Source organism: Fringilla coelebs (assembly GCF_963513975.1).
Source record: "Fringilla coelebs genome assembly, chromosome: 7".
Classification (NCBI taxonomy): Eukaryota; Metazoa; Chordata; class Aves; order Passeriformes; family Fringillidae; genus Fringilla; species Fringilla coelebs.
This window is the reverse complement of record NC_140035.1, coordinates 12,389,088-12,404,533: the sequence shown is the minus strand read 5'-3', so window position 1 is coordinate 12,404,533 and position 15,446 is coordinate 12,389,088. Positions and strand designations below refer to the sequence as shown.

At 40.7% G+C, this 15,446-nt stretch overlaps 1 protein-coding gene across 2 annotated transcripts in view; it reads left to right on the top strand.

Moving 5' to 3' along the window:
• Positions 1–266: 266 nt before the first annotated feature.
• The window catches only part of PTPN4 (protein tyrosine phosphatase non-receptor type 4), a 108,866-nt gene continuing 93,686 nt past the window's right edge, over positions 267–15,446 (top strand). For both annotated transcript variants that reach the window (XR_014616323.1, XM_084209662.1), the window contains exon 1: positions 267–812. Coding sequence is in view for 1 of the 2 variants with exons in the window: in XM_084209662.1 (XP_084065788.1) it covers positions 800–812 (13 nt within the window). In the remaining variant the exon portion in view is untranslated. The remainder of the gene's footprint in view (positions 813–15,446) is intronic.

The following is a 15,446-nucleotide window of genomic DNA, read 5'->3' as shown; positions in this document are numbered from 1 at the left end:
AGGAGCGCACAGCGCCCGCCCCCCATCGGCTCTCGCGAGCTCTCGGGGGCCGTCTCCCGCCCTCCGCCGGGTGACTGCGCAGCCGCCATGTTGGTTGCTATGCTGCCCGCGTGAGGCGGGCAGGAGGGCGGCGATGAGGGGAGGAGGCTGCGGGTCCTCCCCCCTCCTCCCCCACGGGCGCTCGCTCGCTCGCCGGCAGGGAAGGCGCCTCCGCAGCGCCCTGGCGCTCCACCTCCCCCCGATCCCCTTTGCCTCTCGGCCGGGGCTGCGTGCGGGGCAGCCGCCGGCCCGTGCGAAGCAGTGCCGCGCCCCGTGAGGGACAGCCCCGGCCCCTGCGGCCCCTCAGGCCGGTCGCTCTGAGGAGAGGGGGGAAGGAGAGGCCGGAGGGTGGGGGTGTCCTCCGCCTTCCCCCCAGGGCTCCTCCGTCCTCTTCTCCCCCAGCTCTTTTTCCCTGTCCCCCCCCCCGCTCCCTCGGCCCAGTCGCTGCAGTACGATGCTGCGCTCGCCGCTGCGGCGGGGCGCGGGGCGGCTGCTGTCGCTGCTCCCGAGGCTGCGGCTCGGGCGGGCGCTGCGGGTAGACTGAGGGGGGGGCGGCGAGCGGCGCCTCCGCTCCCGGTCTCGATCCCGATCCCGCGGGGGGGTGCGGGCGCTGCGCGTGCCCGAGCGTCTGCGGCGCGCGTGCCCGTGCGCGCGCCCGCGGAGGCGGGTTGGGGGTCGCGCGGGGCGGCAGCGGCGCGAGCGCGCAGCCCCCGCGCCTCTTCCCTCCGCGCTCCCCGCTCCATCTGGAACCAGGACGTGGATGTTACATGAAGGTAAAGGCGGCCGCCGGCGCGCTCGGGGCTCCGGGCTGGGGGGACGAGGGGTGCTGCGAGCCGCGTCTCTGTGTAACCCCCCCGCTCCCCCTCCCGCAACTTCGCGCTCAGAGAGCGACTGCCCTGAGCCCTTTTGGGAGGGGGGGGTGGGCCGTGTGTGTGCGCTCTCCTTCCGCCTCCCCCCTCCGAAAAACCAGGAGAGCCGGCTCCCCTCTGGCGAAGGGGTGTGGGGGCTGTGTGGAGCTGGGGGGGGGGGGGGAAGGCGTAAATAGCCTCGAGGGGAACGAGCTGCGGGGGCAGGTCGGGGTCTCTAAAATGCAATAAACTCCGCCGAACGCCTGAAACGGATTTTTATTTTAGCGTGTTTAATAAAAAACTTTGCGATCCTGTGCTTTCTAGGCACATGTGCGCGTTGCCCTGGTTATGGGCAGGGAAAATAGGTTTGAGTGCTGTCGTTGCATTCCTCTGGTACATTTTTAGTGTCTCTCTCGAGCAGAAGGCTTGTATAATCGCTGTGTCTATATGCGACAGTGGCTTCTCGTGTACCTGGTGATGGGTTAACTCGTGCATGCTGTTGCAGCGCCGGCTGGAAGAGGCATAACGTCTTTTTCCTTTCAAAAATCTCCGAGAGCTAGTAGCTAAAACTAGATAGTTGCCAGTGTACGTGAGATATTCCCACCTCTGGTCTCTTCGAAGGATATACATCGTTCAGATGTAAAATAGACGTGAACGAACTTTATGCTGTTATTTACACCCATCCAGGACTTCAGTGTGGCCAGGCTGTGACAATTTTTTGAACTGTGAGATAGAAAATATTTGTGTGACTTGTGCATTACAGAAGTGCTAATGGATCTCAGCTGAAGAATAATTGTTAGACTGCAGTGTGCACATACATTTGCTCACCCACGGGGCATTTCTCTTGCCCTGAGCTAAACTCCGAGTTCAGTGGTAAGGGGGTTTTGTGAGTGCACGTTTGCCTGCTTGTTTTGGCAAATAAGTGCTCTGTAATGTTGGGAGCCACCGACGTGTTCACGGGCATGCGGACATTGTGTGCTCGTCACATTGTAAAATGTGCGTTGCAGGAATACAGGAATGAGTTACATTAGAATTGGTAAACCCATTTTTTATTAGGTATGTATATTGTAGGAAAGTTTTCCAGTTCATTGCTTGAACATAATATTTTCAGTATTGTAATCTTATGGATGCCATTTTCTTGACAATGGATTTCTTGCTTCACTGACCTAAAAAGTTGTTTTTACATATTGGCATGACTCTGGCTTGCACCATGTTGATAAAATATGATTCTGGGTGATAAGCTTACAAATATGTACACGTGTGTCAATATGTTTCCCAGGCAAGTTTATACTGTATAAACTCAGAAATCTACTGTTGGTCCGATTTTTTTGCTATAATTTTGTTGTTATTACAGTTTCTTTATATTTTTAGGTGATGTGTGTGTTTTTAATTTTAGTTTTTCAAAGTCAGATTAAACATTGAAATACAAATGCATATTCCTCACAAGCAGAAATGTATTAAATAATTTTAGGTTTCAGTATGCTTTCCTTATGTTTGCAGTTAAATTTGTTTGGAATCAGATTTACCTGTTTAGAGTTTACTTTGATGGTTACTTCTTGTTCAGCAAAATTGCCCGTGGAATGTATTGTTTGTTGCCACACTTTACAATTCTCATGTCCTGTTAATGTCTAATTTAGGTTGTACATAACAGTATTGATTGAACACCCTTGCTAAAAATACTTTCAGGGTTGGGTATACTTACACCATAGTAGCAGGAAAGTTCGGCCAATACTGTTTTTCCATGACTAGAATTAATTAATTATTAGCAGCTATATTTTTAAAGCATGAAAAAACCAGCATAATCCTGTAATCTATTCTGTAAGTAATTCTAATGGCTCTGTGGAGTGGATGAGCTCTCTGTTAATGAGCAGGGTTCATGTAGTACTATTTACATGTCACTGCCATTGACATATTTGAAATATATGGTAAGTTAATAGTCAGGGTACGTCATTTTGGCTCAGATCCTGCAGTGGCCCCCCTTTGGGCAAATGGATCCACCTGCACAGAAATTGCTGCAGGAACTTGAGCTCCAGCTTTGCTTCAGTGGACATCAGGCCTGTGTTTGTCGTGGGCATTTGTTTTGTGTGAATGTTTGGTTGTGTTTGTGTGACGTCATAGGGGCGTCTGGGCATGCAGTGCTCCAGGGCTGGCAGCCTCATACAATAGTGTGTGACATGATTACTGGGGATAAAGGGACTTCTAAAAGATTGCTTTCATATTGTAACAGCACTGCTGAAAGGTTCTGAGCAGCATCTGGGAGCTCCATTTCACTGGGCCATTATTTATGGTTGTTACTTGTAAGGATTTTGTTGGGTGTACATGGGAGTATTGTGCATTGGTTTGTGTGCACATATAGAAAGTGAGATGCACACTGAGAACTGAGGGGAGGTTACACTGGAGGAAGAGGTAGCCAGGATGGCTCAGCCATCAGCTCACCTGTATGTTGGAAAAAGAGCAGCTTGCTTGGGGCAGTTTAGGCTTTGGATGTAGTCAATGGGTTGGGTAAATGTCTTCTTAAAACTACAGTGCATTGAATAGTCTGTTCTCACTTTTCAACACGTCAAAACTTTAATTAAAAGAAACAGTAGACATGTGCATGGCTTTTTTTGGTGTTGGAATCAATGTTAGACTATTTCCCCATAACTGATAAATAGTACATTTCTATGGTTTGTCTTCTTGGGTCTTCTTACGACCAATAGTTTGATCCTCTGATTCATCATGATTGTGCCTTGCTCCTCCCCTCCCCCAGTTTGGGTTTAAATTTGGTGCAAGATCATATGAATCCCATGCCTTCACATCCTGTTTCTATGTCACCTCACTTCCATTCTCACAAAAAAAAAAAAAAGGTCAAACAAGAGAATCTTTCAGCAGATGGTTGACTGTGCTTTATTTTTTTTTTTTTTAATACAACACTTTCACTCTGGTGCTGTCACTTTTCATTAAATGCCCAGACAAAATTCTCATGGGTATTAATGTCCTCCAACCTAAATAACTATAAAAATGGTTTGTGTATGTATATAATATGGAATTGTTCATGGGGGAAAGAAGGAACTGTGGAGGTGGAAGAGCAGAGGGGAGAATGGCCTGAGCAGGAGACAAAACCCAAGGAGCTCAGCAGTGTGCTGGTAATACAACAGCAGGTCTTTGCTGTCTGGACCAGCTGTTCATGTATGCGTGTTTGGGAACAGAAACTATTTTTCCTTCAGGACTTGTAATCCACTGAAGTAGCACAAAAACAATTTTCTCTAGGCTTTTGAAAACCTTTAATTTATAAAATTTTGGAGTTCCTTTTAAGTGTGTGTATATATATACATATATACACACACACATATATAATTATTATAGTGTTATATATGCAGTTACTCATTCAAAATCTCCATCTTTATTTTGGAGGATTCCAGAATTAGAAAACTGTTGCTGTTTGCCACTTACAAAATAAATTACTTCGAGTTTATAGCAGTTAAAGGGTTCACAGAAGTTTTATTGATGTGCTGACATACCAGAATTCAGGGTCCAGATGTGTAGGTTAAAAGAATCTGGTTAACAGCACACTGAAGTCTGTGCTGGTTGTATGCAGTGTCCCAGTACATGCCGCAGAATGTTACAGCTGGTGGTCACAGAGATTCTCAGTAGATCAGACAAACATAACTTGATGAATTTCTCTTTGAAATGTGAGAATTGAACCAGCTTCTCCTTTCTCAGCTTATGCACCTTCAAACAAAGACTTGGTAGGGTGATGCAATTAGGCCTCTCTTGGCACCCTACTTTGTCTCACACTGCAATTACTCTTGGACAAGTTTACTGTGACTGTGGATGATAAATGCAATTCCATTTGTGTGGTTTATGAGACACTGCCATCTCTACAGTTACATGAGGAAGGGGGAAATGGCTAATATCCATTTTAAAATAAACAGTCTTTTGATTATGAGTATTTATGGTCTGTAATGAAGAACGCTCTGGGAAATATTTTTCCTGATTGGAGTGTGAAGTGAGCTCTTCATTGCCACTTCACAGTTTTCAGTCTGACCCTGAGATTGATGAGGGAGAAATAGACAATCCACTTCTTCTGGCACGTGCATTCTTACATTGACTTTCTGGGTATTTCTTATCTTTTTCAGGGTAACTAGATTAGAGAATAATAACTGAATTATTCTGCATGACCAAAAGCCCACATCTTCAAATGACAACCAAATGTAGTGCTGCTAGAGATTAACATTTTCATGCTTGGAATTTTTACTTTTTTAAAATTAGAATGGTGTAGATAAGCCTTAAGGAGGGTGTATTCAGTTCTCTTATTAGCCTGGGTTTTGGACTTTAAATTAAAAATTGCTCAATATCTGTTAGTCAAAACCTTGTTCTGACTGGTGCTTTTTCTTAGGAAACATCAGTTAAAGTCTGAAGGTATTGAGTTCTGTGTGACTTTGCTATTTTGTTTGATAGTTTTAATAAGCCAATTGAAAAAGATATAAGCTCTTTTCTGGTGTTTGCTAGGAGTAACAATTTAATTTGGTTTGGTTTTGTGCTGTTAACTGTGCTTGGATTAAGCAAATGATCCTCATTTTGTCTCCAGAAGGATATTAACTTTTAAGACAGCTGAGTGTATTTTAGCTTTTCCTGAGTCTGGTGGCCAGTTTTTTGCGTTTGTGTACCAACATCTCTCTGACCTACAAATCACCCACCCTCCCCAAAACCCGCCCAACCAACCAAGCCTTCAAGGAATGTTTTGTGTCTGCTGCAAAAGACAGAAATGAGAAACAAATTATATCAGTAGTGCTCTGAAGCTTGTGTCAATTACTGAGTGCAATGAAAGTTATGTAGGTGGTGTTTTCTTAGATGAGAAAGCGATTCTTAGTTAAGTCGTTTGCTTTTTTTATGTCAGGTTTAAAACCAGAAATTGAAACTGTATCTGCAGCAGATCGCTCGGCAGCTGGTAAAAGAGCCGGCTGTGGCTCCTTTGTCTCAGAGATGTGCTGGCATACTTTGTCTTGGAGGAGGTTAGCAAGCGAGATTTCTGTGTTTTCTGGTCACAGTGGAAGGTGGTATGTGCAAAAGAGTCCAACAAATGGATTTGATAACACTGCAAAGCTGTGTTTTTCAAAAGAGAAATTCAAGTGTGACACACCAGAACTTGTGCTCTCTTGTATGTGCCGATAGAGATACCGTGTTGAAGTAACTTCATACTTAGTTCAGGCTTGAATAGAACTGGAAATGTTAATTCCTGTCCTTCAGGTAGGGAAAATACCACATGGTCAGTAAGAGCACCTGGAAAATACACCAGTCAGTGGAAGAACAGTTACTACTACTCATGCTCTCTGAAATTCCAACTTAGCACAATTTTTTATCTGGGCCAAGAGAAAATTTCTTGATGGTGCTTTCCCTTATATTTTCCTAGGCCATGAAGTTGCAAAACATGTTAGTTGTAATTAAAGTTCTTATAACTTTATATGATTTCAACAAAAGATAATTCAAAATGTAATATATTTCTCGTGGTACTGAAAAGAAGTACTTCTCAGATTTATTTTACAGTTTTGACCCAATGCTTTTGCTTTTAAAAAATGACAATTTATGAGGAAGATCACATAATAAAACCAGGTTTGTTTTGTTTCTCTTAGCTTTGTCAGTGAATTCAGAGATGTTTTTGGGGAAAAAGCCTGCAGTCCTCCCATGCAAAATTGACTTTGGAGAGAGTTAAAATTAACATATGTCACTTTGCATTTGTCTGTCTTGATATGTGCAACAAGCTTGTAGTGTCATCTGAAAAAGTGAGACATATTTTTGTCTTTTGATGTGTAAATAGGGTTAAAGATGACCAGTGCTGATGTCCAGGGATGTGTTGCATTGTAAGTAATTTTTTCCCATACGAATTGTGTGTGTGGACTGCATATGCCAGTTTTGCATTGTCTCTAAACTGCATAGAGCCTCAGTACTGCTCTTAAAGTGTTTTTCTGAGTTTGAGTGCCCCTATTTAGAAAAGCTTTACTTTTAGAGAAGCTCTTAAAATGTTTTTCTGAGTTTATTGCGTGCCCCTATTTAGAAAAGCTTTACTTTTGGAGAAGGGATGTGTATCAATTTGTTTGACTTAAAAATAAAATTTTATGGAACTTGGCATTTGAGTTTTAAATCTGTGGCCTGTAACCTCCAAACTGTGAGCTGCTATTAAGACTTCCTTTGGAAGAGGCTCTTGCCTTTTTTTTGGGAGGCAGGCTGCAGTTAGGATTGATGCCACAGTCTGTTTTTAGTACTAGAGTGCAAATGAGGCTATGGATGGGAATCCTAATCTACAAGTAATTCCCCACTTACTATGTTTTAGGCTTGTGTGTTGACTCTGTAAGGAGACATTGCATCCTGTTAGCTCATCCAAGTGCGCCTGCTTTCCTGCAGATCTCTTTAATATTTGGAAGGATGTAGTATTTATGAAAAGAAGGTTTTGAAAGACTGAAATGTGTCTGCCTCTAAAACTGAAGGGGTGTATCGTCTTTGTCTAAGTCGGGATAGAAAAGAGGGGAAAGAGGGGAAGGACAGCTGCCCTGCAATAATTTTCAAGTGTGTTGGGTTTTGGTAAGCATAATGAAAAAGGAGAGGTAAATACTTTTTTTTTTTTACTTTTTTTTTTTTTTTTTAATTGTCCACAAATCTCATGACCTGTTGTGAAGCTTGTGCTGAAATAATTGTGACATGCAGCACCACAGGAGGGAGAAACTGAAATGCAGAAGTTGTATTACAATGGAACAAACACACCAGATGGTTACATTATGGGGTCTTACCTCCAAGTGATTTGAATTTTTTTTTTTTTTTTGGCTTGTTTCCTATGGGTTTAAGTGAGTCTACTGATTTAGATTCTTCAGTACTAAGAGCTGATGCAGTTGCTGCTAGTTGTGGTTCTGTCACCTCTTCTCAAGTTTGCTGTACGTGCAGCTAGGTGAGGAGGGACAGAACGTTAATGGTGGCAAAAGCTTCTTACCTTTCTTAACCCTTCCCTAATTAATATTTTGCTCCTCCTTTCATTGTATGATATATTAAAATATACCATATAAGTCAGATTTGCAAACTTCTCAGGCTGGAAGTGGCCTTAGGTATTCAAATTTTAACTAAGAAAATAATTTTGGAGTTTGTTGTTGGGAAAAGGTTATTTTTGCTTTGCTTTCCTAGGTGGTGTAATGTGGTTACAATTTTTTGGCATCTTCACCTAATAGGTTTGCTATTACTTAAGAGACTTACGGTATTGGTGATACTGTCTCTTCCCTTTTCTCATAGGATAGATTTGAGTATTTTGTTCTACAGTTCCTGCATCTGTTTGGGGAAGTGACCATGTGAGTGTGTGCCTGGGGAGGGATGCAGTGTGGTGGATGTTCCCTGGACTCTTTTGGTAAAGCTGTTTTTGACTTTCCACAATCCCTACGCTTGCAGGAACTGTGGATTATGTTCTAGGTTTTCAACAGTTGAGTAAATTGTATAGAATTGAATAACAGACATGATAAAGATATTAGTTAAAATATCGCTGCTTTCAAAAACATGCCACTTGGAAGATTGAGAGACATACAGTAAGAAAATGAGGTGTGAGTAACCACTAAGGATGTGTATATACAGTTACACTTAGAACAGAACTCCTCAGTAGAGGACTAGAAAATAGATTGAAAATGAACATCTGACAAAAAGTCCTCCAATAGGAAATTCCTGCAGGAGAACTTCATTCTTGAGATTAATTAAATGCAAGATTAGAAATTCTCTAGATAGCTGTAAGCTATTTAATAAAACTGAAGTGAGCAATTAAAAGACTCGGTTGTAGTTAGTAGCAGAAGCATTGCCTCCTTTTAATGATCGTGGTGCTGTCCCCTCCCCAGTTACATATGTTCTCCCTCCTTTTACAGGAAAGCTATATGGGAGCTCATTAATGCTGGGTGCTTTCTGCAGGATTTTCATAAAAAGCATCCTTCTCTGAATAAGGGTGATGTAGATAATAACTTCTTTGGCATTGGAAGCACATACACCGTCTTGAGAAAACAGAAATAAAAGTGCTTTGTAGAAATTATACTAATGAAATGTATGTGAGAGAGTAGCTTGAAAGAGAAACCTGATTAACATCTGAAACTTCAGCTCATGTTCAGCCACCTTTGAATAGAACTTATGTTGCCAGTAAAGCTACTTTGTCAAATCTCTGTTTTCTATTTCTAAGTTACATTGATGTAAGCATTTTCCAGTCCACCTCTTTGCAGTATTTTTCCCCTTTGTTTGCCAGACAAACAGATTCATTCTAACTGTTGTGGGAAATGATTGTAGCTGCTCTGGTGTCTGCAAAAGCCTTTTTCCACTGAAGTCTTTCATATTCATTTGATTATATTTTGTGTTGTGGTGTGCCATGATAACTGTATGTGCTCCAGCAGTTGTGTACAATAAGCTGGGATATGTTGTATGACCAGAGACCCATCCCTCATCGGATAGTAGTGCGTGATAGCAAATTCTGTCATCGTGTTAGGGACAAAGATGTTGCCATTGTTCAGCAGAATGAGTGTGCCATGAGTAATTAGGAAAAATAAAAAAAATTAATAAATATATTGAGTAATGCTGTAATAATAATAATTTTAAATAGCTTCAAAATAAGATACTACTGAAGTTGTTGAAGAGCACTCTGTGCTAAGATTTGTTTTAGAAGTGCTCATTGCTTTCAATGAGAAAACAAATGTGGTTTCTATTAAAATAAAAATAGGCTGATACAGAAGTTCTGAAGATAAACTTATTAATGTTATTATTTTTCTGCTGTAAACAGAAAGCTACCTTCTGAAAATCTGCTTTCCAGACTTAAAATGCCTCTTGTTAGTACTCAGAAAAACCCACAGTGAAACCTTTTCTTTTGGCATGGTATAAACATCCTTATTTTCTTAGCATATTTAATATAATATACACTTTGGATATATCTGTATGCATAGTAAGTAAAATGTGTATAGTGGACAAAAAGATGGAGTGATTGCATTTTAAAATTCTGTAAAATAAAACTATGCCTTACTATAGATTATATTTCAAGAGTATTGCAAGTCATTTAGAAATAATGTCTGAGAAGCAAATACCAGTGTTTATTCTTCCTCTTCAGGAGTGATGGGGAAATGTATTTTGAATATTGTTTATGTACTAGACGTATTTTCTGTCAAACCCTGTCATACATGCTTGCACTTCAAAAAATGTTGAAATGTTCTGTTGACTTTTTGAAACTTTTTGGCAACGCGACACTCTCCATTTATTTTGTCCCTTGTTTAACAGTTTTTGTGTGTGTTTTCAAAAGCACTTCCATTCACCATTCAAGGAATTCAATAGAATTCTAATAGGAACTGCACATAAATAACTACAGAAATCAATGCTTCAATTCAGCCAAGAGTTTTTTTGTGACTTCAAAAGCCACAAGAGCATTTATTATTAGAAACATACAATTGACTTTTCTTGTATTATCATTTTGCATAGTGATTTGGTTTTTACCACCACAACAAGATGTTTGACAGTTTCATTTGAAAATGATGTATTTACATTTGGCATTCCAAAACAGTGTAATTTTTATCTTTTTTCTCAAGCTCTGTTCATGTTATTTTGCATGTTGAGCTCTGTGCTAAGGTTATTAGTGGAATATTCACTGGTGGATTTTTCCTCAGAGATCAACCAAATGTTAGGCACAATCTCCTGTTCTTATATTGTGATGAAAATGTAAAAATAGTCTTCAAAGAGTGGAGTTGTTTGGTTCGTTTTCATCTGTTCAACTTGTGCAGTATAAAGCATATCCTCTTCTCCAAAACACTCAGTTTTCTGATGCTAACAATCATAGAAGTGACCAACCTGTGATCATGCAGAGTTATGCTGGAACTGCTTCCAGCCTTTAGTGTTCATATTACGCCTCAGGCCATGCCATCTGGAACAGTTCCTTTGATCCTAAAGTTTTTAGGTGAGTTCTAGGAAGTGAGATTATCTTCAGGGAGGTGGTTTGAGCACACCAGAAGCTTTAGAAAATTGATGTTTGTCTTTTGAAGTAGTCCAAAGATGATGTGATGTGAAATACAGCACTCTGTGTTCAGTAATGCTTTACTGCCTTATAAATGAGCTCTTTGAGTGGTGTTGCTTTTGGGCAGCTTGTGCGGTTCCCCTCAGGTAATGGTACAGTGCTTCCACCAGGGCTGGGGAGCACATCTACAAGGGAAGAGTTTTGTTCTGGTTGTCAGCAGGGTACTCAGATTAAGGGATTTTTCTGTGTTCTAGTTTTACTTTTCACTGTTGCTGATAATTCAGAGAACCAAGTCAAGGTACTAGCAGGGCCTTTGAGATGACAGTTGCCTTTCCCCACACTCCCAATCTCCTGATTCCTGCTCACCAGACCGTCTGGTTCTGTGTGAGGTGAAGGAGGTGTTAAGAGCTTCTTTGAGGAATTTCACCTTGAGAGCCAGCTGAAGCTGAGACTTCCTGCCACCAGTCCAGTCCCCTTGAGATGGAGACCCACAGTCCCCTCCTCACCTACCTTGCTCCATGAGCAGGTGCATGCTTTTGCACTTGAGAAACATTTCAGCTTGGTGGAACGTAGGGAAGCATGACCTGTCTCTAGTCCTTCCCTGTCCTAACACTTGGAGTGGAAAAACTCCTCAGATGGAACTTACACTGCACCCTGAGAAGTGTTTTGCTGGTGATGAGGGGAAAGAGGGGCAAGGTAGAGTATGCTGAGGAGCAAGATTGGTAACACAGACAATATCATAGCTGCAGAGTCATCGGTGTTCAGTGTTGTCATTTGGAATTATATGCATTTGGGATTTAAATCCTCTCATGGTGTTACCTTGAAAAAAAAAATAAAGTGAAATTAGATCTTCTGTTGGTTCCTTAAAGTTCTTCCCCATTTCCTTTTCCACTTCTAATTCAGATTGTATTTGAGTCAGCTGCTTTCATCTTGACACTTATGTCATTCAAGGATCCACAAAGTTAGTATGTTAATGTCTGCATTTCAACTGACTGATAGGTACACCAAAACCTATCTTAATTTTGTCACTGCAACATGAAGCTTCTTTTAATTTCCCAGGCTGTTCAGCATTTATTGAAACAAGATAATGGAATGTTGCTGGCACAATTTGTAAGCCTAATGTTTAAAGTTTATTAAACATTACTTCTTTTTTCTTAAAACACATTCTTGCCCTTCCTCTGTTCTAGGTTCTTTGAATGTAACAAATGTATAAGCTGGAAGAAATAATCATGAGCATCTAAAATAGTTTAGTTAGGGAAACTTAGTTCTGCTAAAGAGCAAAAAATAAATTTAGATCTCTCTAAAAGTGAGCATCACTCTGTATTTTTAGGTTTATCTGTGTTCTGTTTCTTTATGAAAAACAGTTCATGATAGGAAGCAAGACAAACCCAGTACCTCATGTTTTATTTGACATGGGTCTAATATTTGTGGGTATTATCAATCTTCTTTGGCAGGGCTGTTCTTAGATAGCCAACCTCAAATATATCAGAAAAAATTTTGATACATTTTGTATCAAATGTTTATAATTTGTTTTGAATTCAAGAAGAAGAAGTGGAAAAATCAGATAATGCCAGAAGTGGTAGGAGATGAGGAAGACTTGGAGAGCAGCAATCTATCCAGCTCATGCAAGTAGGTGCCAGAAAACCTGAGGCATGGATATAATAAAATATAGTATTGGAGCAAGAAATAAGTTATTTGATACAGCATAGTGTGTTTCATAGCTCCCCACTGTCAGGTAATCCCTTTTATTGAACTTTATTTTGAAATATATACAAGTATGTACCTCGTTTGTGGAACAGGTAGTTAAAAATTTATCTCAGGGACAAAAGTACGGTCCTAAATTTGAGCTAAATCCTTCCCTGGCCACTTTACTGTGTTTTGTACTTGCCATCCCTTTTCCAGAAGTGCTTTCTTCTGCCAGGGCAGGGTCTGTGAGTGTGTTGCACTCCTAACCATAATAAAAGAACTGAATCTAATATCTAATTGATGTAACATTGAATGTCTCAGTAAGCATTCTATCGGCTATATATGGATAAAAATTGTTTCAAAGTGCTTGAAAGCTGTAATACATTCAACTTCTGCAGTATTGTATGAAGTAACCTGACTGTTCTTATTTGACCTGTGTATGGTTTAGGAACCTTAGAACCAAGTCTGTTTGAGGTTTTGCAATACTGAGAATCATGAGAGAGGACCTTCATCTGTCCCGTGGGCTGTGCGCCTGACTCCGTATCCTCATCTGAGGAATTCCCTCTCTACAACAGCATGACATAGTTGGTTTGTGTTTGTATCTTATGACCTACTAAAAATATTCTCTTTCCTTCCCACTTACCTTCTAAGATCCTTTTCAGCAGAATTGGTATATACCCACCTTCTATGTGATTCTGGTATTTTTGTAGTGGATTGTGCCTGCTTGACTGAATAAAGAAATTGTCCAGACTTATGAAGGAAACGTGTGTTTTCAGAAAATACTTTTCTTTTGTTATTCTGGATTGAAAGCTGAGCATCTGAAGCCACTTGCCTTGATCTTTTGGAGGGCGCCTTTTTATTTTTATTTCTTGAGGAAAAAGATTTTGTGGAATCTTTTTGTGCATCTTAAACATCTCATGTATAAAAATAGAGGGAAGCAGAAAATATCAATATGTATGGAACATAATATTTGAACAAGTAAGAAATGAATTCATGTCATGTGATAGTTAAAAACTTCTATTCCTTGACATGGACTCCTAAGCACTTACGACTTATGTTATGGAAAGTAATTTTAAAATATTATTTCAGTGTCAGTCTCCATTTTAGAAAGAGAACATTGCTCTCTGCAAATCATCTTTCAATTTGTAACCTATAGTAACTGAGCTGTCTAATAGACAAATACACCTAAAAATATATAGGGATATTCCTTCTCCTTTCTCTATGCCCAATTAAACATTGGCTACTGTGTATAAATATTTTTCTTCTGTAGCAATTACTGTTCCATACCGGTAGTCACTTTCCAGAAGATGTTAGCTTAGCCACGCATAGTTAAGCCCATGTCCCCTCAGCTCTTCTCACTGCTGTATTGCCTGCTGTTTACTATAGTAGTAATACATCCCTTGAGCACTGCAGATCCTGTGAAACAAGGTTATCTATGGCTATGCAGATTCCAACATGCATTTAAAAAATAGAATTATTCTAAATGTTATGCATACTTTGGCTTTTCAAGAGAATGTGTACATTCACTGGCAACTTAAGAGTTGTATTCATACATCAGAAGCTTGAGAGCATGTGTACAGGTGAGGCTGCTCTCCACACCTGTGGGAGCCTGCAGTGTTCCTGGAGGTAGTTTGTTTCCTCCAACTGCCTTTGCCTTTGTAAGTCCAGTGTCACCATCTCAGTACATGTCATGATCTTGTGCCACCAGGGCGTGACAGGAGTGTGTGCTTATTGCTGTGTGGATTGATAGGTTTTTGATTGGCGTGGTGCAGCAGAAACCATCATGCAGGGGCTCAAGATCCAGGATGTTGCATTTAAATATCTGTTTGAAAGAGCCATACCATATATGTTTGAAATAATGACAGGTGTTGGGAAAGGAAGGAGCAAGATCCTGCTTTCTCTCTTCCTTCAGCTGCTGGTGGTTTTCTGCTTTACCCACAATAGGTCTTTGGAGTCTGTCCCTGTACAGTTACATGGCATTTTCAGGTGGGTGAAGATATATCAACCAGCTACATAATCAACTTGGCCTTGCCTACCCCCTCTCTGTTGCCTGAGCTGAAAGCTGTAAGCCAGTTATGTTGGATGCACTGGTATGAAACTCTTCATAGCACAACCTCTCTATTCCCATACATCAGAATAGGATTTTTTTTCTTCCATTGGCAAAAGTGGCAATCATTATTTCCAATATGAGTTTATCTATTTGGACTTGGATGTGTGCAGGATAAGAGAAATTGTGAATTAAAAGTCTAGACACCATCAATATTCTGGCAAATGGTAAAACTGAGTGCGCAGAAAGAAACTTAAATCAAAGTTCTGCTGCAGAGACTAGTTGTCAGAAAATGTATTAGCACCAATTGCAATAGTCTTCCTTTTTGGAAAGGTCTCCAAAGTCATTGATGGAGATAAAATCCAATCTTTTCCGTGGTTGTGTGCCAAAGATGATATGCTAAAGGGATCGTAGAATTGATGCCAAGTTCTGTGGGTTTTAAGAATTGCTTGCTAACTAGAGGAGATTTTTTTTTTCTTTGAGTTGCATAAATTAACCTTTTTTCTAACAATTCATCTATTGTTTGTGCATTACTGTTCCTTGTTCATTTGTACTGTCATCGTCATTCTCCCCACACCCCTCATGCACTAGGCTCTTTTCATACCACAGGGAGAAAAATTTTGCTTCAAAGGGCTGGCACAGCACGTGCTGCAGATAAGAATGGGAGTGTACTCTTGATCAGATAAAAGATCCGGAACTCAGTAATCCTGACAGTGATGAATAATGTGGAGACGTATCAGACTCGTGTCCTGTATACAGAGAACCTTCCTTGATGTAGCCACATACAACTGATTATAAATCCATTCCTAGGTTTGTGTGGTTTTGACATGTAGCTACTCATGCTATA